General features: G+C 42.2%; 1 protein-coding gene across 5 annotated transcripts in view; it reads left to right on the top strand.

The window, feature by feature from the left end:
- Window positions 1–255: 255 nt before the first annotated feature.
- Window positions 256–24,525, top strand: part of FN1 (fibronectin 1) — an 89,962-nt gene continuing 65,692 nt past the window's right edge. For all 5 annotated transcript variants that reach the window (XM_089477710.1, XM_089477709.1, XM_089477708.1 and 2 more), the window contains exons 1-10: window positions 256–458; window positions 4,994–5,122; window positions 8,184–8,321; window positions 11,018–11,149; window positions 12,259–12,396; window positions 15,718–15,876; window positions 16,219–16,410; window positions 17,267–17,446; window positions 22,488–22,664; window positions 23,373–23,525. In XM_089477710.1, the coding sequence (XP_089333836.1) occupies window positions 278–458; window positions 4,994–5,122; window positions 8,184–8,321; window positions 11,018–11,149; window positions 12,259–12,396; window positions 15,718–15,876; window positions 16,219–16,410; window positions 17,267–17,446; window positions 22,488–22,664; window positions 23,373–23,525 (1,579 nt within the window). In that variant the 5' untranslated portion in view covers window positions 256–277. The remainder of the gene's footprint in view (window positions 459–4,993; window positions 5,123–8,183; window positions 8,322–11,017; window positions 11,150–12,258; window positions 12,397–15,717; window positions 15,877–16,218; window positions 16,411–17,266; window positions 17,447–22,487; window positions 22,665–23,372; window positions 23,526–24,525) is intronic.

Here is a 24,525-nt window from a genome sequence, read left to right as displayed (position 1 = left end):
TTTTCTTGCTCCTGTTGCATCCATCGCAGCAGGATCCCAGGGCAGGGATATATAAGCCCCCCGCCGAGCCAGAGCTCTCTGCCTTTCTTGCAGACTGCACCGAGGCAAGAGGCAGAAGAAGAGAGGTAAGGGTGATGGTGGGATGGATATATATATATATATATATCTTTGTAATTGCATGCTTTGCAAATTGCAATGCACCCAGCCAGGGCTTTGTTTTGCAAACCTGCCTCCTCTTTCTTTCCTTCCCTGCAGCTTGACCTGCCTGTCCAGCAACATGCCCAGCAGCCCGGCGTCGAGGAGGCCCTCCTTGTGGCTCCTGCTGCTGCTGAGCCTTTCCTTGGCAGTGGCTGGGGTCCAGGGCACGAGGTCCCCGGGGGACAAGCGCAAGAGGCAAGCCCAGCAGCAGCAGCAGATCGTCCAGCCTGCCCCCCTGCCTGCAGCTGCCCAGAACAAACGTGAGTTGCTCCCCCAAAAAGAAGAAAGGAAGGAGGGCAGGCAGAGGAAGGGAAAGGGACTAAGGATGGTGGAGGACCCTGGAAGGATCCCCAAAGGGCAGGCTTTGGAGAGAGAGCCTCTGGGGAGAACAGAGCTGGTGGATTCCTCACCTGGATCCTTTTTGATCACGCCTTTACAAGGGATCAAGCAGGTCCAGCTCCAAAGTTTGCTGTGACTTGACTCCCAAGTTGTTAATCCCAACTCATCCTTTCTTTTAGGGAGGCCTTGTATCCCCTTTGAGACTCACTGGAAGAAAGAAGTGGGCAGCAGGAGCTTTCCTAGATGACAGTCTACTGTAGTCTACAGCAAATGCATCTGAGAAAGTGGACAGAAGCCTAGGAAAACTCATGCTGCCCACTTCTTTCTCTCAGTGAGTCTCAAAGGGGCTACAAGATCTCTCTCTACAGGCTGATTCCACAGACTAACTATATCTTTGAATCCTAGCCTTCCTTAGGGTTTTCCCCTCAGTATTTGTTTAGCGAAGGGTGACCAAGTGTGTTCTCCGCACAAAGGAGGACAAGGCAGGGAGGGCATCCAAAAATAAAAAGCTGGAAACATTCATGCCATACATACATACATACATACATTTTGTTCGGTCAATGACCAACAAGTTTTTAAAAAGGGTTCCAGTTAAAAGATACAATAGTAAGCTACCAAGGGGCGCGTAGTAAAAAAAAAGATTCACTCTTACAATTTTGTTCCTACCTTTGTTAACTACGTGAGTGAGCCTGGCATGTTAGAAATGATAAAATAGAATGTTATAAGATAAAATAGTCCTGCTCCAAATAGAAAGGATATGTTGGAATTCCTCCTGGACAGAAGGTGGGAATGTAGGACAGGTCTTGGAAAAGGAGGACCTCTGGTCACCTTGGTTCAGAGGAGCTTTTCCATGGTGTGACCTGTCTCCTCAGCGCATTGGGTTTCCATGGTTGAGCAGGGATTCGAACTCTGGTCTACGAAAGTCCTGATCCAACGCTAAGACCACTGCACCAAGAATGTCGAGGGGATGTGAAAACTTTCCAAAGCAAAACAATAGGAGATGGGGGTTGGAGAAACAAGTTCTGATGGTCTGGAGATTATACCTGCCCTGCTGTGAAAATTGCCTTCTTCCTGAAGGTTTTTGCACCTCCAAAGGACATCTTCATTATGCTCAAAATGTGTGTCTTCCTTTCCCAATTTACACCTGGCCCTTCTTAATCTGATTTCCTGACAGAGATAGACAACTTTTGTGGTCATAGGCGTGTGGATGGGTTGTAGCTTGTGCGCAACTGCAATGTTCGGAGACATCTGGATGCCTTTTGTGTGCTAGATTTGCAGTTATTTGGCTCAGGCCTGCGGCTGTCTGGCTAAACTTCCCCAAGCTCCAGTGTTTTTTCAACAACTTATGTGCCAATGGTAGGTTGGGTTGTTGCTTAACATGGTGGTGATGCTAGCGGAGAGCCAGTGTGGCGTAGTGGTTTGAGCGTTGGACTCTGGAGACCAGGGTTCAAATCCCAGCTCAGCTATGGATACCCACTGGGTGACCTTGGGCAACTCACACTCTCTCAGCCTCAGAGGATGGTCATGGCAAAGAAATGTGCCAAGTAAACCCTATGATAGGGTTGCCAAAAATCAGAAGTGGTTTGAAGGCACACACCGACAAAGTGGCAGTGGGTGCGTTTTCAGTGCTTCTCCCAGATGGTTTGGAAGAGAAAAGAATTAGCAGCTCAGTCTGGATTTTTAAAAAGAGAGGAATCCCCTGGAAGAAGAAAAAAAAATCTGCCCAAGAATGGAAATATTTGTGGCAACGTTTGTGAGAAAACGTTTGTATTAAATACCCATCAAAATGGGAGGGGGGGAGTGCAAGGCAAGTGATGTGAAAGGAGCCTTTTCTGTTACCCAGACCTGTGAAATGTCAAAAGAGTCTTTCTTGAGTGGCAGAGTAATTCCATCACCTGGGGCTTTTTCACACCATTGAAAAATGGTACTATGATTTGTGGCTATTATGGAATCCTGGGAGTTGCAGTTTCGGGGAGTGGCCCTTGGAATCCTCCTCTGGGGCCTCTGACCAAACTACAGATGCCAGGAGGAGTCCATGCCAGTTTAAAGTGGAATCATAGCACTATAGTTGGGTAGTGTCAGAGGGCCTCTGGGGTGGAAGGAGGAGGAGAGACACCTAGCTATTTGGGTTTTTTTAATGACATAATTATGTCCCACCGTTTTGCCTCTATGGAGGAGCTCAGAATAACATCTTGGGTTTCCGTCCAGACAGCCTCCCATTCAGACTCAGACTAGCTTAACTGAGCTCAGCAGGACTTATTCTGAATCAGCACACTTAGAAGATTGCTCTGGGTCCTTCCCACAGAGACCTTTGGTGTTCTTTGGTGGTCTTCCATCCAAATACTAACCTGGTGTATATCTACACTGTACAAATAATACAGCTTGACGCCACTTTTAAGTGCTGTAACTCCATTCGTTGGAGTCCTGGCATCTACCACTTTGCAAAGTCTTTAGCCTTCTCTGCCAAAGAGTGCTGGTGCCACACAAAACTAAAAATCCCAGGATTCTGTAGGATGGGGCCCTAACAGTTCAAGCGGTGTCAAGCTGCATTATTTCTACAGTGTATATACATCCAGTGATCAATCCGACTTAGCATTGGGCGACATTGGGCGTATTTGCCATTCCATTTGGGTGTATTTGCCATGGCAAATCTCCTAGCAGATCATGTTTGAATTTTCCTCTCCCATTGAAACCAGTGGAAGAGAGAATATGCAAACACCAGTCCAAAATGCACTGCAGAAATAATCCAGTTTGAGACTGCTTTAACTGGCCTGGCTCAATGCTAAGGAATTCTGTGAACTATAGTTTTAGGAGACATTTAGCCTTCTCTGTCAGAAAGCTCTGGTGCCACACAATGAATTACTATTCTCAGGATTCCCTAGCACTGAGCCAGGGCAGTTAAAGTGGTCTCAAAGTGGATTATTTTTGCAGTGTGTTTTGGACCACAGGTCATTGCTCATTTGAAGGCCCTGTTAGAGGAATGGGGGGAATCTGGACCCAGTGGATACAAGACTGCTCTTAGTCCCTTAAATGCTGTGTGTAGGGCCTTCTGTGGGCAGAAATACCACTGGTAGTACTCCTGGGCATAGTTGTGGGCCTCTATGGCTGGCATGCCGTCCTGTGTCAGAGCTCCTCTCAGCTCAAGGAGGGGGGGGGGAACGCTTTGCTCCATCCTATTCCTACCCCTAGTTTTCAACAGACTTTCAGAAATGGGTTCGCAGTCCTCGGTTGAAATAAAGCCTCTCCATTTTATAGCTCATGCATTTCCTGAGCAAGAGTGCAGCTCAGTTGATTGCAGTATGGATTCAAACCAATGAAACCCAGAGGTTTATGACGCAAGAAAGCCATTACGCTCTCTTGAAGCCTAATCCCAAACGTCTGGTTTTGAAGAAGCTAATATGCATTTTTTTTCATCACTGTACAGTTGTGTCTGCTTAAGAGTCAAGGGAGGCCCCTGTAAAGTTAACAGATTTCTTTTTGGCTCTCTGTAGCAAGACCACTTGTTAAAAGCAAGGGCCTGCTACAAAATTAAGTGTGCTGCAGAGTGAGCCAAGTGCCCAGAGGTTTCCAGAAACAAGGGATGCAATTGCTCAGCCGGGCAGGGTTTCTGCATGAAGTGGAAAGTAACTCTCTACTGTTTCGCAGACATTTATACATATTCACAATTTGCCCCAAGATTAAACACAACACACAACCTATTATATCATATTTAAAATGCTTGCAATATTTACCATTCCCCCAGTTTTTGCCCCCTTTTGTGCAGAAGTGCGCTTGAGTTTCATTCTGACAGAAAAGTATGGAATACAATATTTGCATTATGTGCAGATTTCATTATAGGACAAGTTTTTATTTTTATTTTTTTAAGTGACACTAGCACAACTTCTGATGAATTGCAAGTAAACCTGACTGAAATTGTTTAAAAGCTCTTTAAAACAGATTTTCATCTACTTTCAGAAGTGGCGGGGACTATTCATGTAAAATTAAAGTTGGAGAAAACATTTGCAAGTAAAACATTGGAGAGCAAGTTCTGCCTTGGCAGGGATCAGCCTGCCTTAGTGACAGAGCCAAAGTATTTCCCCCCCCCCCCAGATCCTTTGGGTCTTTCCATTGACTTACATTAAACTTTGGATCAGGCTTCCCCAGCTTAGCAATCTTTTCCATCTGTTAAGCTGTTGCTCCAGAATTTGAAACCTCCAGTGGTTCAATTCCTCTTCATGTAAATCACAGTGAAAAGGAGACGGAGGGAACTCTATTGAAATCCAGCCCAGTCCTGATTTTCGTGCACCTAAAACCTCCCTTCTCCCACAGAGGTTTCAGGATGCAAAAAGTATGCAGGGTCTGGAGCTAATGTATATTCCATACATGCCAGAGCCAACATCTCTCCCCTCCTTCCTCAAAATACTGTTTTGTGGTCCAGACAAGTAAACGTAATCCATTCCTCCTGTTTCTTTCTCAGAGGGATGCTATGACAATGGGCAACACTATCAGATCAACCAACAGTGGGAGCGCATTTACCTGGGGAATACTCTGGTTTGTACCTGCTATGGGGGGAGCAGAGGATTCAACTGCGAAAGTAAGCCTGAAGGTGAGTTGGAGGCTTCCTTGGTGGATTTTGATGGGTAGGAAATGGAGGGGTGGGTGAGAGAGAGGAGTGCATTTACATGTATAGAACTACTTTCTTTATAAGACTCAGAAAGGGCAGCCTGTTCTGAACTCATTACTCCTCCCTTTGGGGCAGATTACTGTTATGGCTTTTTTGCATGGTAGTATCCCCTTGCTCTTTCCTGTCTATTGTTGATAGGAAGTCCTCAGAGCAGACATAGTACTGTTTTGTGTTGGAGGACTATTCCAACTAAATGCCATACAACAGTGATTCCCAGGTTTGGCCCTCCAGATGTTTTGAACATTAGCTCCCAGAATCTCTCACTGTTGGCCAAGCTGGTTGGGGCTGTTAGGAGTTGAAGTCCAAAATACCTGGAGGACCAAAGTTTAGGAATTACTGCCATATCTCTCAGTGAGCCTCTGTGCCTCTGGTTGGGGACCCCCAAGTGTCCCAGAAGATTCTGGGGCAAGTTCATGGAGAGAATACATGAAATATTTACATGGAGTTTCTTACTCTCGCAACAGTTGATACTTACCTCTGGACTATAGGGAAGAGTCTGTATAGCAGTCTCTCCCGAAATATCACCTCTCTAAGGTGATATTTATGCTTGGAATGAGTGGCCTGGCTTGCAGGGCTTTACAAGAGAATGGGACAAATGAAATCTCCGGATTCAGAGGCAGTATACCTCTGTAGACTGCTTCTCGGTGAACAGTCAAAGATTCTCTCCTGTCTTGGATGGTTCTGACTTGATACTGCTGGAAATGAGACTCTCTTAAATGAGGTCTTCATCTGATCATCTGGGGCTGTTTTTATGATTGAAGGTGTTAGGTGCTTTGGCTTTGAGCACTAAGGACTTAGGGCTTCTCCACCCTTCAAAACTATAGCACATCCCTTTAACTGCCATGGTGACCTCCCGTGGGATCTTCTTAAGGTTTGTATGGTTTGATCAGAGGTCTCAGAGGAGGATTGTCTGGTTGTGGTTTCCAAATGCCGATGTGAAATTGAAGGCTTTGATGGCTGGCATCCATAGTTTTTTGTAGGTTTTTCGGGCTGTGCGGCCATGTTCTGGAAGAGTTTATTCCTGATGTTTCACCAGCATCTGAAGATGCCAACCATCCTGAAGATGCCAGCCACAGATGCTGGCGAGATGTCAGGAATAAACCCTTCCAGAACACAGCCACATAGCCTGAAAATCCCACGAAAAACCCTATTTCCAAATGCCCTTCCCTCAATGGACAGAATTGCATAAGGTGTTGCCATGGCAATACAAGTGGAATCATAGTGCTAATTTTAATGTAGTGTGAAAGGGCCCCTAGAAAATATTACAAGAGAGGGCCCTAAAAAGACTTAAAGAAATGAGAAGGAACCTTGGGGAAAGTCATGCTGTCATTTATTTATTTTTTAAAAGTAGAGTATAAGTGACAAAAGAGCAAAATGCACTCATAGTTTGGTGAAAAAGATAGAGGAAGGATATGGTAGTTCAGTGGGACTTACTGCTAGTTAAACATATATATAGGATTGTAGTTTAACTGCTCATGCCTGCTTGGGAAGTCTAGGAGTTACAGTCCAAAAAAGTAACATTTTCAAGTTCTGGGTTTCACTTGGATGTCATTCATGGTTGGAGAATGAAAAAAGAAGTTGCACAGAGAAATTTGACAAAAACTGTTATGCAAGTTTCTAAAAGCAAACAGGGCAGTACAAACACTGGTTATGAAGAATGAATCCCTGCTGTTGCAAAACATCTAAGAAACGTTACTGATTAATTATGACATGGCAAAGATTTCTAGAGCCCCTTTCAAAATCCTCACAGTGGAGAGGATAATAAAACCATAAAACCAATGAGTAGTGTTCAGCACAGACTAAAATAACAAACCGGATAGCAGCAGGAGATAACATTTCTTCTAAATGCTCTGAGTAGAAAAATTAATCATATGCAGACTGAAACATATACAGCTTTAGAATCCTCCTAAAAGAAGAAGAAAAGGTGATGCACATATCCTTGGCAGGAGGACATATCAAACATCTGAAGCCACCCTGTGGATGGGTTTCCCCTCCATTCTTACAGATTTCACTGTTGGGTTAGGGAACTTGGCTTCAGATACTGATGTTAAAACTTGGGTAGACACTTTATATGTTAATGTTAAAGTAAGACTAGATGCTTCCTATAATCCATCCAAAAGGGACTGGGGCTAAATATCTGGTGGATTAATGCAAATACCCATGTAACCTTCCATTTCCCTCACTTCTCCCCTTCAGTTCTTCTGGTGGTGGGCCATTTTCTCTCCTCCTCCCCCACCACTCAGTTTCCCTCCTCCAGTCTCAGATTCTTTCTTTCTTTTACCCCATTATTTACTTCTAAGTCTCAGATCTCCCCTGCTTTCCTTGGCATGATCCCTTCTCAGGTTTCGCACTTCGGCTGTTTTTGGCCCATATTACTTCTAGTCTTTGAGTTATAGACTCTTTAGGACCTGTGTCAGCTTCTGTCTGCCTTACCTCCTGGATCAGTCAGTCCCTGCTATAGGCACTACTACTACCAGCAATCAATTCCTTGGTGTGTGACAATATGTGTTTTACAAGGTTTTAAAGCAGGAGTGGGCAAAGTGTGGTTTGTGGGCTTTATTCAGCCCTCAAACCCATTAATCTCCCCCAGCAAACTGCAGGACTCTCAGAGACCAGGCAAACTGCAAATTGCTCTGCTCATTGCAGAGGCAGGAGACATGTTCCATTTGTCTTTTGCATCTGTATTTTTCTACCTTGCTTTCTGTCCCTCCTTCTGTTTCTCTTCATTTGTTCTCACCCACAGTCTCCATTTGTGTCTTATATTTCCGTTGATCTCCAATATACCTAATGTATCTCACTGCTTCTTTTCTCCATTTGCCTCTGCCTCCCCTCAACCTCTCAGAAAGTGCTTGCCCCCCTCACATGCCTCTCAGGTTCATCCATTTCTTTCCTCCATTTGCCCCCCCCCCACCTCTGTGCAAAATTTAGAAGCTACAAGCTTCATATTCTTTTATAGTGACATAACTTTTTTCTTCTCCTTCAGCGGAAGAGACCTGCTTTGATAAATACACTGGAGTTACTTACCGAGTAGGGGAGACCTATGAGCGACCTAAGGACTCCATGATTTGGGACTGTACCTGCATTGGGGCTGGCCGTGGTCGAATCAGTTGCACAATTGCAAGTAGGTATTGGAGTGTGTGATGCATAGAGATGCATAGATGTTGTGCTCTAAGGCAAATGTTTAATATCTGAACTTGACCACATTGCTAGCGCTTTACCAAAATCACTGGTTTCCCACCACACTGAATGGCAAATAATGCTGCAGGATTCCATGGGATTTGTCAGCTGTGGTGGCTGCTGTCAGTGTAATAGTGAATCTACTTCAGATTCTAATGTAGGTTTAAAGGAGGTGTCCAAAGTGCAAACCCTATCCTTAAATAGGTTCAGCTCCTTGGTTTGTGTGTGTATGTGGCTTCATTTCCAACTTATGGTGAATCTATAATGGGGTTTTCTTAGCAAGGCTTGTTCAGAGGAGGGTTGTCCTTGTCTTTCCTTGGAGGCGGAAATAATGTGACTCACCTTAGCTTACCCAGTGAGTGTCCATGGCTGAGCAAGGGTTTGAACCCTGGTTTCCAAAGTTGTAGTACACCGCACAAACCACAATGCCACACTGGCTCCTTGGTTAGCTGCTTTAAAGCTAGCCCAAACCTGGAATGATCTAACTGCTTCACTGACATGGGAGCCACACACCACCTACTATTTTTCAGTGGCCAAGTTCCATCAAGAAGACATCAGTATCCTCTGCAGGAAAGTACTGTTACTGTCTGTTACACGTATATAAATTGCCCTTCGGAAGTGGTTGAACATTTTTCCTGGGCACCACAATTCAAGAAGGATATTGACAAGCTGGAACATGTCCAGAGGAGGAAGACCAAAATTGTGAAAGATCTGGAAACATTGGCATATAATGAGTGGTTTAGAGAGCTGGGTATGTTTAGCCTAGGAAGATAAGGTTACGGGGTGACATGGTAGCCCTGTTTAAGTATTTGAAGGGATGTCATATTGAAGATGGAACAAGCTTGTTTTCTGCTGGAGCAATGTATTCAAATTACAGGAAAAGAGATTTCACCTCAACATTAGGAACAACTTCCTGACAGTAAGAGCTGTTCGACAGTGGAACACACTGGCCCTCCCAAAGGAGACTCTTGACCACAAAGGCTCCTTTAGAAAGGATCTTGGAGTGTGGTGGAATCTCCTTCTTTGGAGATTTTTAAGCAGGGAGTGGATGGCCATCTGTTGAAAGTGCTTTGATACTGTAGGGGGTTGGACTGGATCGCCCTTGGTGTCTCTTCCAATTCTATGATTCCACATTCATTTCAAGCTTGATGAAGTGGAGTTTGTATGTGGAGATTTATGCTACTCAACACCGATATAGGATCTCAGCCAATATTTTCCTCACTATTAGAATGTCAAATTAAGCAGCATTGCTCACCGTTACCACAGTTATAACTACTTTGTGAAGAAAAACAAATGGATTTTTGCAATACATGAACTTTAACAGCTTTGCTGGTTCACCTAAAGGACTTTCTTACTACAGTGTGAATCCTCCATTCATGAAAGAATTTCATGAATTTATTTGCACCAGTTAACATGCCACAAAACACAATGGCATCTTTCTGGGGCATGTTTATGAGCATCCTTTCCCTTGAATGATTACCTTACATTTTCATGTCTTGTTATGGAATCTGAACCATATACTTCACTGTATGACAAATGACATGGGCAGAGAGGTTTAATGGCCAATGATTGTGGGGTTCTCTGCCACAAAGTGTAATTGATTTTGACAGAGGACACATGATGTTGACAAAAGTAAACAAAGGACAAATCTGTTGTTATAGGAAAATGCCATATTGTGGTCTTCAGACATTGCTTTAACTTTGTATTAAGTGATACTTATTTCCAGCATCCATGATGGATGAACCGTACAATTTCTGACTCTGGGAAGTAAAACTTCTATAAAACTTCTGCCTACATTATGATGAAATGTACTATCCTGGTCACAGAAACACTTGAACTGAGGAGATTATCACACGGAGGATGAGGACAGGAGCAAAGCAGATTGTTCCCATCCTTACTCCATCCTATTCATGCGATTGGGGGAAAGATTATCACACATTGCATGCTTATTCTGTTTATTCTTCTTCGGTTGGTGAAGTGTAATGGACCTGCATTTGATATAAACAGAAACTCCCATTAATACCAAATGAAGGGTCCATTACACTTCACAGACAGGAGAAGAATGGGATAAGCACGTGATGTGTGATAATCTTTCCCCCGATCACGCAAATAGGATGGGATAAGGACGGGAGCAATCCGCTTTGCTCCCGTCCTTATCCTCTGTGTGATAATCTGCTTTTTAAAGGAGTCATTGTGGTCAAGGGTCTCCATGGGAAGGGCTAGAGTTCTGTGGCAGATCATGTATTTTGCAAGTAGAAAATTGTAAAATTATTCTCTGCTTAAAGGGATCATAGCTGGAAGAGACTACAAGGGCCATCTAGTCCATCTTTCTGATGTTAGATAGGAGATATAACATGAACTTTGCCAAACCAGTCAGAAATTTGCTATTGTTCAGAGTTAGGGCTGCCTGAGTGAAAACCTGAAAATGTTATACAAAAAAGGGAATTTCAGAACATGTTATCTGGTTGTGTGATATGGAACACCTGCGGAAATTTCCTCTTTACACAACCATTAATGGTACAGGTACTCAATCTAGTTTTCAGCCTGACAACCTTACCCAGAGTAAAAAGTACTAAGCTCAGTGGGCCAAAGGACCAGTTTGGTAAAAGGCAACTTCCTATGTGTGTTTAATTTTCACAGATCGCTGTCATGAAGGTGGCCAGTCCTACAAGATTGGTGACACCTGGCGCAGGCCTCACGAGACTGGCGGCTACATGTTGGAGTGTGTGTGCCTTGGCAATGGGAAGGGGGAATGGACTTGCAAACCAGTTGGTAGGTTCTGTTTCTTTGGTTTTATATATCTGAGAGGTCAAACTCAAAGTGCTTTGATCTCAGTAGATGAGAAGTCTTTACGATAATCATGTGGGATAGATAGTGGCACTTTAAGACTCTCTGTGAGGTGCAGTTCCTTGCTGTCTTTTTTAGACTATTGCCTCCAGTATGCAAGATTCTGATGTCATTTATTTGCTATAATATAAACAGAAACAGTTATGTATGGTGGAATGGTTAGACGTATTGCTCACAGAGGTGATAAACCTGGGTCTGAGAAACCTCATTATTTACTGAGGTAGTTAACCAAGCAGTTGACAGGGCTCACATGGCTTAACACTACCTTAATCCTTCCACATAGAAAATGAGTGTGTAAGAGGGGGAAGTTCTAGTTAAGCCTTTTCTTTGCTGTTTTTATTTTTATTTGATGGAGCTCTTGGAATGAAGGAGTATTCAGTCATGTGATTCCTGCACTTATAGTCTAGAGGACAGTTTTGTTTTAATATATGTCCTACTATTCCAATCTGTTAGCAGGTTGGGCAGCTGTTGGTACTTGGCTTTGTACTTGGTGTATTACTTAGTAAGATAAGGTTCTCTGTGCATTTTACAATGAATATACGTACAGTCGCCCCTCCTAGCACATGGATCTGGAATCTGCGACCTTGAATACTCACCACAGGGTGACCGTTATTTCTAATGGGGTGCACTCCCACAGCACACGCCCGTATGTTCTCACGGGCACGCGCCCCATTCAAGCCTTTGGGCTTGGATATATTTTTGCGGGGGCAGGGGGAGGGAGGGGCAGAACAGATCCACCTCAAAAACAAAAGGCCAGCTGTACATAGAAAGAATTTAGGTACATGAAATCTAAAGCAATATGAAATAGAACAGGACACAAACTGCTTAGCAACCCAGAATTAAGGCACAGATTTTAAAATGGAGAGCTCAGATTTCATGGACTCGTCGGACTCCAATGGACAGTTTTACATCCAAGCCATTTATTAGTATAGTTGGGTGGGAGATGTTGGAAAGCAACTGATCACCATAGTTAAGAAATCTGTTTTCATTTTTAATGACAAATGTTGTTCCCCACCCCAATTAATGTACTATAGCTGAGCGGTGCTATGATAACAGTGCTGGAACGTCCTATGTGGTTGGAGAAATCTGGGAGAAGCCCTACCAAGGCTGGATGATAGTGGATTGCACATGCTTGGGAGAAGGCAGCGGCCGTATTACCTGCACCTCCAGAAGTAAGTATGGCAGAACAGTAGTATGAATGGTATATTCCCATACTGTTTTGATCTCAGTATCCTTGAATGAAGCAGGACATGATGGCTGCAATCCTATGAGTACCCTTAGTTGGGCGGAAGCCATACTGGACATTCTGGGACCTTAGTATATATTCATAGCACTAGGCAGAACCAGCTGGTTGGGGGATTATGGAAGTTTCAGTATAACATCTGAGGGCCTTAGGTTGGAAAAGGCTGACCTGGTGCTATGGTAGCGCTTTGTGTATTTCTTTTACAGCCAGACTAAAGCAGGGAGACCAGAAGTAAAGGTGCTGTATCTTCATTGGCATTTAATCCGAAGAAATTAGCCAGGATTCTAAAAGAGGCTGGTATAAGGAAGTTACTGTGTATACTTGGCTATAAGTTGATCTCATGTATAAGTCGAGGGCCAAATCAAAATTATGGATTTTGATATGACCGGGGATAAGTTGAGGGTAAATGTAACCAAAGATCTAAAGGATGAAGCAAAGGATGTAAAGTCTGAATGGATGAGAGATTAGACGGGAGTCAGTGTTTCCATGACAGACTACTACACTCTTGCCTTTCAACAGGGAATGGTTCCTTTTTGAAATAAGAGTTAAAATATTATATTTACATTCATCCATGAATAAGTTGACCCAGGTTTTTGAGGTCAATTTTTAGAGTAAAATTTCTAGACTTATAAATGAATATATACAATAATAGATGTTTCCTTCCTTGTCCTCCCACCCCAAAGCAGCTATCTATAACCTTTGAAGAGGGTCTATGGATGGTCAGGATACCTCTCGAGCCATGTGAGATTTGAGATGAGATTTCTGGGTGCAGAAGAGTATGGGAGGCAGGAGTATAGCTGTGCAGGTGGGGGTGGAAATGAAAGCATGGCATTCAAATAAGAATTCTGCCTCCTGTGAAATTTTACTTCACTCCCCAAATTTCTACCATTGTAATAACTTACATCTTCAGTTGAGCATTTAGAAATAGAAATTTGGCATCCAAAGAAAAAGAGCAGGCAAAGTTACCAGGGGAATGTCAATGCAACAAATGTAGCATGAAGGTCTGTGGTCCTCTGTTCTTGGGCTTGTAACTTCCAAATAACCCTGTAATGAAGTTGCTGAGGTTGGAACCTGGGTATAGATAAGAGAACAATTCTGTTTTCAGGTTGAGACCAGCAAAACCTTTAGAAAGGCTTCCTTAAAAAAAAAGTCATCCAAAAGTGAGATCACTGGCTAAATGTAAGGCTGTGTAATCCAAATTGGGAAACATCTGGTTTTTAAAATCTTAGGTTAGGTAAGTTTTAAGCTTGTGTCCTTTAGCTTTTAATTGATGCTGTTTCCATGGGATACAAAGTTGATGGGCTTTCTCTAAAATAAACATTAGGATTATATAGACTAAATCCTCAAAGTAGGTTCGAGATTAAACTTGAAAGCCATAAAAAGACAACCATTTGTTTATAATTTCAGTTTGACTTGAATCTTGTGGTGGGAAGATATATGTTTTAGTGTCCAATGGGGAAAAGAGAGCTGCAGTGTTCCCAAGTGCACGGAAAAAGGCATGATCATGGTTTGATGTGGACCATGTGTTTCATCACATGTCCTGTCATTAGTTTGAACAGGAAATTCCAGTGATTTTCTACATGTTACTGATTTGTACTTTCTGAATCCCAAATGAAAACGATGGGTATAGTACAAATGGTAAATAAACCATTGCTAATAATCAGTTATGAGATGCTTTCAGAGTGCAGGGGTTTTACAGTGTTACCCTATAAATTATCTCAGAAGCCCTGCAGTAATTATGTAGGATGAAAAGGCTGCTTGCTGTTCAGACTTATTTTGTTCCTGAGGCTCATTGGGATTTGATTCCAAGGACCCTTCCATGCTACACAATTATGATACTTTGGTCCTTAACTGTCATCACGATATCTTATGAAATCCTGGGGTTTGTAGTTTGACTGGAGGCACTAAAACTCCCCTTTGGATGAGAAAGCCAAATGGCACTCCCCAAATTGTAAGACCCAGGATTCTACAGGATGCGGCTATAGTAGTGGGATCATGAAGCTGATTCGCTATACCTCTGTGTGTGTGTGTGTGTGTGTGTGTGTGCGTGTGTGTAATTCATTTTTGAAACCATCCTGGATTTTGTAGGTCCACACTTTTTCCATTGTTGTTCTTCCCAGTTTAAATAGTAGTTCTTTTAGATCCCCCAGATTAAAGTTGCAAACATAAGGAGTAAATTCCATTGACTTCAGTGTAAACATGGGGATTATTGTTTATCAAAATGTATAGAGTTTTGTTTAAAGTTTTTATCCCCACGCCCTTTTTTAACCAGTGGTAATGTTACTAACATTTAAGGAGGGCAACCCCTTGTCATTGTGGACAAACCTTCAGATACCTCAAAGAACAAATTGCTGCTTTCTTATTCCCAGGCCATGTGTATTGTGCATATTGTGTGAAAGCTGGTTCCCAGCTTTGAATATTTTGAAAACTGTTTTCCCAGCATGTCCAGTTATACATACAAACGTTGTATATGAAACCACAAACCACTTTTCTGGCAAGCACAATCTGATCTCATGGCTTTCTCAAGTATTTCCCATATGGTACTTTTTGTGGCCAAACTGGAACAGCTGAATAACCATTTGGAGTGATTCAGAGGTCTTCTTCAACCACTGCCAATGACAGGAGATGGTAGAATTTCCCCAGGCCCAGCATCTCTGAGGAAGGGAGCACCCCACGGGCTTATATTTAAACTCTCAGGCACAGGAAGAAGAGAAGGAAGGATTTCCCATGTGGTGCTTCCTTTTAAGGAAGGCTGTTTCTTACACAGCTGTGGTCAAAGCAAGCGTGAGCATATTTTAGAGTACTTTCCCAAAGGATGAAAACTGAGTTTGCACAAATAAAATAGACAAAACTATGCGAGTGATCAATAGCTATATGGATCTTCTTTTTCTCCCCCCTCTCCCCCTTCTTCCTCTTTTCTTGTCCTCATTCTGCTCTCCTGCCTGTTTCCCAGTTTGGGACTCAAAAGTGGCATAAAACAAATTAAAAAGAATGTTGTTAAAAATCCACAAAATACAAAAATTAAAATGAGATTAAATGAACAAAAAATTAAAACCAGATTAAAACATTTATCACTAAAATGCATGCACACACTAGCAGAACAATAAGCAAGATCCAGCTTATTATTTTGGTGGGATAGACCTTGTGTAGTCATTCATCAAGTGCCTGTCTAAACAGAAAAGTACCTTGAGCATACATGCTGTTGCTGATATCAAGAACGTGTTTCCCTTTTATGTTTTTTTTCCTACAGACCGGTGCAATGATCCAGATACCAAGACATCCTACAGAATTGGAGATACCTGGAGCAAGAAAGACAACAGGGGAAATTTGCTACAGTGCATTTGCACTGGCAATGGCAGAGGAGAATGGAAATGCGAGAGGCATTCATCTCTGCAGACCACTGGCATAGGTGAGAAATATTCTTGGATCTGTTCATGCAAAATTTGAATGCAGGCCACTGATGCTCATTGTTTGGTTTGTTCTCCTTCCCCTTTTCTTCCCTCTTTCTTTGGCTTGTATGGACACTTAACCTCTAGAGTAGACTAAAGGGCCAGACCTGGTTGTTTCTGCCCTCGTAAATAAGCTCAGTAGTCTTGTCTGATTAGAATTCGTTCATCTATTTCTTTTATAGCTCACTTTTCTCCCATGTGGGGCCCAGTGCATTAATAGGTTAAAACGCTGTACCACAGTGTACAACAGGATTCATGTTGGCTGCTGTAGTGTTTAATTGTTGTTGTGTTTTCTGCTGTAGGAACTGCATCTGCAACCATCACAGATGTACGAACTGCCCTGTATCAGCCCCAGCCCCAGCCTCCTCCATATGGACACTGTGTAACCGACAATGGCATGGTATACTTTCTGGGAATGCAATGGCTCAAGACGCAAGGCAGCCAGCATATGCTTTGCACTTGTCTGGGCAATGGAGTCAGTTGCCAGGAAACAGGTATGAGGCAGGTCAAATGTCCACTGATACCTAAAGTGTCTCAGAAGGCAAAAGACTATCACCCAGGTTAAAGCTAGAAAGACTAGATGAGCCTAGGCTTGAATGAGGTAGGATTCTGAGCTAGGGTTGAATAAAAAGCTGGCTATTGATTAAGATGCCTGGGAAAGTGGACCTCAAGAGAATAGATCACATTTTGGTGTTTTCATTGTGCTATGCTTGTGCCACAGCACAGTAGAATGGAACTGATGAGTGTTGAGGAATATTCACTGTCTTACACAGATTAGTTGTTTGGCTGCTATATGAGTAAGCCTATGGCTCACCACATATTGCAATACAGTCAGCCCTTCGTATCCGCAGGGGTTTCATTCTGGACAACCCCTGGCAGATAACAAAAATCATGGGACCTCCAATCCCGTAGTTCCCAGTGGTGGTGCAGCCACATGTATCAACCGCCATTGGTGTGAATGGTGTGGGGCCATCCACAGATGCTCAAATTGTGGATGGCAAAAGCCAGCTGTATATCCAAGAAGTGGTATGTCACTTCTGTGGAAACAAAATACACAGTGTAGGTAAGTTGAAGCTTCTGCTCTTGGGTGCTCTTGGGTCCAGCGCTGTGTAGGTTGCTTAGCAGAGCATGGTAAGTTTTTTCTGTCCAAGCCGAACTCAGATACTGCAACCAGCAATCTAGGGCTATTTATTGCAATGTGCCACATAAAGGCTAAGTATTATTGTCACAATGTACTTGAGTTGTCCAAAGATATAATAAGGAAAGGACTCACCTCACAAGGAATGTGTTGTCTTTGTATGTGTCAAGAGATGTCTGAATCACAATACCATGTTCTGTTTCATTTTGTAGCTGTGACACAGGCCTATGGTGGCAATTCCAATGGGGAACCCTGTGTCTTCCCTTTCACCTATAATGGGAGGACTTACTACTCGTGCACTTCCGAAGGCCGTAGTGATGGGACTCTCTGGTGCAGCACATCCTCTAACTTTGATCAGGATCAGAAATATTCCTTCTGTACAGAACAAAATGGTAAATCTTTCCAAATCCTTGCTTTGGGAGAAATAAGGTACTGGTTGTAGCAAGCTGTTGGAAACATCTGTCAGTGGAGGTATAGACCTATCAGTTGCAATTTGGCATTATTCTGCTGAATTCAGCAACACCCTTAAAGAAGGTGAAGAAACAGCAAGAAACAGGATACAAAAGGGGGAGCAGTGAGAATCGTTGTTTCTGACTTATGTTGACCTAAGGTAACCCTATCATGGGGTTTTCTTGGCAAGATTTGTTCAGAACAAGGTTGCCTTTGTCTTCCTCTGCAGCTGAGAGAGTGTGACTTGCCCAAGATCACTAAGTGAATTTCCATAGCTGAGCAGGATTTGAATCCTGGTCCCCCAGAGTCCTAGTCCAACATCCAAACCACTACACCATACACTGGCTCTCCAGCCATACTCTTATGTGGACGAAATATTTACTTCACACACTTGATTGCCGTTTTTGTAAGATGCTACAAGCTATAACTGAATGCATCTGTTGGCATTCAGATTGTGGTAGGGCAGGATATAAATCCAAGTAATTCTTTGAGTTCTCCTGTCCAACTTTAAATTTTCCAGATTGGCTTCTCTTCCTTGTTCCACATGGTGCTCAGCCCCTGGGGAAATTGCATTGCCAGAATTCAGTTTTCCAATTGCCAGTCAGCAAAGGAAGCCCCTTTTCTTCAGGAATGCTTGGATAAAGAATGCAAGGATTTTAAATCTGTGTGTGTGTTTCTTTGCTGTGTCTCATCAGCCAATCCCAGGAAACAATTGTGGAAAAATGCCTTCAGTTAAATATATGTGTGTCATTCTTTTATATCCAGTGTGTTCCTCCTACAGTTGTGGAGGAGGAAGGGATTAGCTGGAAGTGGAGCTGGTAGACCAAACAGAGCTCTGCATCTTTGATCCAAAGTACTTTTCCCTGTATGTCTCTGGCTTGTGTTTTTCTTTCTTTTCTTTCTTTAGTCCAGTAAGACAGATTCCCATATTAGGCCTGAGGGGAAAATGCCTCCTGAGTCTGACTAGTGCAATGTTCTGATGTCACTCCCTTAAATCCTGAATCCCATATATAGCAGGAACCAGAACCTGCATCTAAGGAGTGGCTTCTCTGTGGTCTTTTCTTTTAAAGCATTTTGACTCCTTTAGAGATAAGGAGGGGAGAAATTCACATTTCATCACGGATCTGTCTGCATGGCTAAATAACCCAAGAGTGAATCTGTCTTCTGACTGCTCCTATCTTATCAAGGCAGAAACTGCCTGCCCCAGTGATGTTAATCCACTTAAAAAAATACTTTGGTCATTATAGGAAAGAAAGTTACTCTATGTTGAACTGATTGAAATTGGGGATACCAGTGAATTCTCCATGCCTGAAATTCCCTCCAGATTCCAAGTTTCTGAGTTATTTGATCTTGTATCGTGTTTCCCTTTTTTTTAGTTCATTCTGAATTTCATTTCAATTTTATTTACTGTTTGTTTCTCTATTATGTTTTCTGTAAAAGAAGAAAATGACTCAACAGCAATGTAACAGAACAAGTACAATGATATGCTGTGTTTCAAATGTGACCACTTAATCTGTGGCCAAGATTGTGAGCAGAAAGTTTTGCACAAAGAAATCTGAAATCCTCCTCTTTTTGTACAGTAGTTTCAGACTTCAGCTACTGACAGAATGGGGGTAGCTTTCCTTTTCTTTTGAGATCTCTTCCACACTATATATCACTTTGATATTATCTTAATTGTCACAACTGTTTTGTATGGAATCCTATAATATAGTTTGTTGCACTTAGAGCTCTCTGGCTAAGAATTGTAATGCCATGATTGAGCCATGGCAATAAAATTAGTTTCAAAGTGCTGTAACTATGTAATGTGAAAGAGATGCAAATTAGCTTTAGCACTGGTTTCAGGCATACTCTATTTGTGTTAAACAGATCCAATAGAATATTTTGTTGTTGTTGTGTGGCTTTTAAGTTGTTTTTGAGTTATGGTGACCCTAAAGCAAACCTGTCACGGTTTTTTTCTTGCCAAGATTTGTTCCGAGGAGCTTTGTCATTGCCTTCTTCTGAGGCTGAGAGCATGTGACTTTCCCAAGGTCACCCAGTAAGTTTCATAGCTGAGCTGGGAATCGAACCCAGTTCTCTAGAGTCTTAGCCCAACACTCAAATCACTATGCCATGCCGGCTCTCTCCATCATATTATATTCAATGCATATAATACCTTTTATTTTTTTCATTTTAGACTTTATTCCCCCCGCCTCCAAACAGAAGGCCAAAACAAATCTCTTGGTATGACAGTTTTTTCACAGACACTCTTTTTAATGTCTGGTTGCTTTTTCACTGAACTTTAGAACACAGACTGTGTGGCTTCCTGACACATTATACGTGATATAAAACTGTTTAATACCCCATGAGGATGCTCTTAACCGTTTTATCCTATCTCCTTTCTGGTTCCCAGCCAGCACACACCATGTTGCAAAGTCCCTCACCGTTCACCACCTACCAACCCTGGCTTCAATTTGTTTCTTCCTGATTTTGTCCCTCAATGACCATAGTTAAAACTGAACTTGTAATGTCATCACTGTACCCACAAGTTTTGCATTTCTCTGGCTATTCATACAGCCTGATTATAAAAGTTCTTCCTGGGCATCAGCTCACTCCATGCCTCTGAGGAAATAGATCAAGCCTATGAAAGCTTATACTACAACTTTTTTTTTGCACAGTTAATCTTAAAGATGCTGTAAGATTTCTTTGAAGGCTATATCCTGTTTTCCTGAAGCTTCTTCACTTTGCTTGGGTTGGAGATACTTTTTTGTTAGCTTTTGGCTATCTCAGGTGAAAATCTGTACCCATTTCTTCCCCTCTGCACCTGCTTTTCTCCCTATTGAACTTTTAACAAAACAAAACAAAATCTTGGCTTCCTTTAGTTGCTGGGAATGGCATTGATTATAACGTTGCAGTGTAATGGGCCTCATGGAAAGGAGAAGGGAATCCTGAAAATAGAACCACATAAGCACATGTCTCCTTTCTACCAACTATTTAAAACCATTAGGTTGTAATTAGAGCTTTAAGTTAAGGACTTACTTAAAATGCAGCAGAGCAGTTTTTCTCTCTGCAATCTACCCACCACCCCTTTGATTTTTCAGCAGATTCCATCCATTCATTGCAAGAATTTGAGTAAATCTGCTGTCCCACACTTCCCTGGCAACTTTCCCCCCCTCCATGTTGAAGAACCAGTAACACTGGTGAGCAAAGTCTGCCCTTTAAATGAGTCATCTGGAATGGGTTAGCCATGGCCCCCAAACTAAAATAGCTAGATCTTCTCTGGTTTTTAATCCTCCACCTTAAAAACAAAACAAAACAAAACAAAAAAAGATCAAGCACAGAAAGATGTTTCACAGTGGCACATCTGCTGCTCTGTTTTTGCAATGGTCCAGCCATCCTGTATCTGTTTTTCATCTAGTTTTTAGCTTAGAGCAGAGCTGGAACTCTTGTCCATACTGAAAATAAGACTGGAGATTTTTAAAAACTGCATCTCTAAAGCATGTGAGAAAAGAGAAGCTAGATGTAAAGAATGTCCGTCTGACTCCTGAATGTGCCGCCACCATTTTTGGCTTCAGTTCTGATGTTGAGTTTGGTTTTCCACATTTGCCAGTAAAAATATTTTTGGTCATGCCTTTAATACACAGTTGGAAGACTGCTTTTGTTTGTGTGAGTCAGCTGTATCTATAGCCATATTTATTATTTGCTTTGCAAACCTGGCTTAAATCAAAACAACCTATATAGTAGGTTTTTGTGCAGCACTAGGCCAGCCTACCTTGGTCCATGCCTGGGAATGCAATAACATGGAGAACAGTGGACAGCCCCTAAACAGAAGTGCAACTTTCAGCAGTAATTCTCATGAGCGTAGTGCATCAGGAAAGACATAGTTTGTTATTCCTCCATTTCCACATAAAGAATCAGCTAGCTGGCAGTAATCTTTACAAACAGCAGAATACTGATGACAGGAAAAAGGAGGGGAGGAGGCTGGCAGGTGCACAGGAAAAGTGTCATTCCTAAATGCATCATGAACAAATGATGCTATGTTAGAAAGCCAGCGTAGTGTAGTGGTTTGAGCATTGGATTACAAGTCGAGATGAGGGTTCAAATTCCAGCTCTGCCATGGAAATCCACTGGGTGACATTGGGAAAGACATTTCCTCAGTCTCAGAGGAAGACAAAGGCAAGCCCTCTGAACAATTCTTGCCAAACACACAGACACACAACTCCATGATAGTTTCACCGTAGGGTTGCCATAAGTTGGAAACGGCTTGAAGGCACAAAACAACACATCAAATCCCAACAGTCCCAGATGTAGCTATATCATTTGCTAAATCTCAGCATATCCATTTTTTTAAAAAAATAAATAAATAAACACCAACCATTTATTGATATGGTGTTCTGTGGCTTTTCCAAGCTATGTGGCCATGTTCTGGAAGAATTTGTTAACACCAGGAATAAATTCTACCAGAATGTGGCCACATAGCCCAGAAAACCCACAGAAAACTCTGGACGCCGGCCATGAAATCCATCAACTTCACATTTATTAATATGATTTTGACTTGACAAATTGCAACACTTTAAGACCAGAACAACTAGGCCTTACACTCTGAGACCCGACTTAAGTGTAATACTAACATTTGTTTATGTAGGATATTTGGCTTGCAAAGATGGGAACATGATTATTCATCTTGCACAAGCCCAGGACCAGCTCTGTCTAGTCCTGACTCTGACCATGTGGTATGAGGGTGTGCTGTACTGCTTGTCAACTTGTCCGTTGGGTGATGTCAAGAATACATTGCTGGGATTCAAAAACAGATCCCCACATCCAAGGCAAGCATTCCCTAGTGGACTGGATTGCATGCCCCAGAGACACATCTTTCCCTTATCAAACATCTCATTGCTCCAGATGTTATGACAATGTGTCATGGAGATGGTTTTGTGTGCTCAGGAGTTTATACAAGAATCCAGCCTAATCACAAGCTTAACTTTGAATGGTTACTGTTTTTTTCAGTCTTGGTTCAAACACGTGGTGGTAACTCCAATGGTGCTCTGTGCCATTTCCCTTTCCTCTACAACAACCGCAATTACACTGATTGTACTTCTGAGGGGCGGAGAGACAACATGAAATGGTGTGGAACCACACAAAACTATGATGCTGACCAGAAGTTTGGATTTTGCCCCATGGCTGGTATGTTGTATATATGTTTTTTAGTGAGAATCCACAGTAAAAATGTCTGGCTCACATCATGTTTTAGCTGTATGATGCTGGGTGGGCATTAATTACGACTCAGCAGCTCTCTGTAAAGTTAGATACTCCTTATAAATATTCACCTCAATGGAATTCATTGGTTTTCTGTGGCTTTTCCAAGCTATTCTGGAATCAAATGATTCAAACATCCATCTTTTCTATAGTTTAGATTTAGAGAATGCCAGATTCAAAGTGGCTGAAAATTGTAAATTGTATTTATTCCATGTCTCCAAAATTTGAATTTAAATTTGACAAAAAGTGATGTATGTATTTTTAAGTCTCCTGTTGACATGGTGACGTCATCAATTTCAGAAGGTTTTCTTAAGCGAGGAATACTCAGAGGTCATTTGGCATCCTCTGAACCTAGCCTATAGCACCTTGTATTCCCTGGCAATCTCTGTAAATCCAAGTACTAATGAGGCTTGACCCTGCTTGGGTTCCAAGATCAGACAGAATGTGGTTTCTTCAGGGTATTTAACCAGATGACATTTGATATGTTCAGGTGAAAATAACTGTTACTTACAACTTTAGGAATCCCATCCCTGTCAGATTAAAAGTTCACCATATATTGTTTTCTTGTTTTGTGTCCTATGAAACTAAAAGCAAGCACTAGCCAACAAACCTCCCTCTGTATTATCTCTTGAACAGCTCATGAGGAAATCTGCACAACCAATGATGGTGTTATGTACCGTGTTGGAGACCAGTGGGACAAGCAGCATGAAATGGGCCATATGATGAGATGCACTTGCGTAGGAAATGGGCGTGGAGAGTGGACTTGCATTGCTTATTCCCAGCTTAGAGGTATTTTGGTTTGTCTTTGCTTCTGTGTTTGTTCTGATGTAGTCAGCTGCAGAGCCAATAAGTTCTGTGGGCGCAGGCAAGCCCATGGAAAGCGGGTTGTAGTAGTGTTAACTATACCACAATAAACCTTAACTGTCCTACACATTATTCCCTCCTTTATAGACTGAGTTTAAAACAAATAGTTATTAGATATGGCACAACCATCATATCTTCTTAATGCAGGATCAAGCAGCTACATAAAACCCAGGGTCCAGTCTTCTGTCCTTTGAAGCCTCTTGACTGAAACTTAAAACTTTGCATGTTTTGAATATTCCCAAACAACAGAGAGAGTGAGCTTGGCAGCTATATTTTCTGGCTATTTTCATACGCCCATTTTCAAACTGTGAGCCCAGAACAAGTAATACTGTAAGCAAAGTGAAGTCTCAGGGTGAAGGTGAGCTCCTGGCTTCTGATGTCTTTCCACACATTGCTTTGTTCTCCACTCCTCCTTCTAAACGGTGATTTATATCAACACCCATATATATACGTCACAGCTCTTGTAGCTGCTATGTCTGAATGTGAAAAAGCACCTCTTTTCTTGGTGCCCAAGACCATATAATAGAATGTGTTTCTCTGATTTTCTGAATCATTAAAAGTAGAATGAAGTGTGCAGATGAAGTTAATGGCTGTAACTTTACATAATCAAATGTATTAGTTCAAGAAGCCTTGTTTCTGCTATTCTGGTAACAGCTCCCACCCCACCAGCTTCAGCAGTTAATTTGGTATTTAGTGACCTTTTATAGAAGGGACCTGTGCAGGAAATCTAAGGAATACTGTGCTGTAGAAAGTTTCTGGGAATATGGTCAGGGAAGTGCTTAGGCAGCATGAAAGAAAAATAAGACTTCAAAGGGAAACAGGCATTTGGTCATTCTGCATCTGGCTCACACCATGTTTGGAAGTGGGTGTGTGGGTATGTGTGATGAAAAAACTCCAGAGCTGTTGCTACTGCTGAAACAGAACA

The sequence above is a fragment of the Sceloporus occidentalis genome, unplaced genomic scaffold (genome assembly GCF_023333645.1).
Source record: "Sceloporus occidentalis isolate IW3139 unplaced genomic scaffold, rSceOcc1.0.p SCAF_12, whole genome shotgun sequence".
Taxonomy (NCBI): domain Eukaryota; kingdom Metazoa; phylum Chordata; class Lepidosauria; order Squamata; family Phrynosomatidae; genus Sceloporus; species Sceloporus occidentalis.
This window is presented reverse-complemented; position numbering and strand designations above follow the sequence as displayed.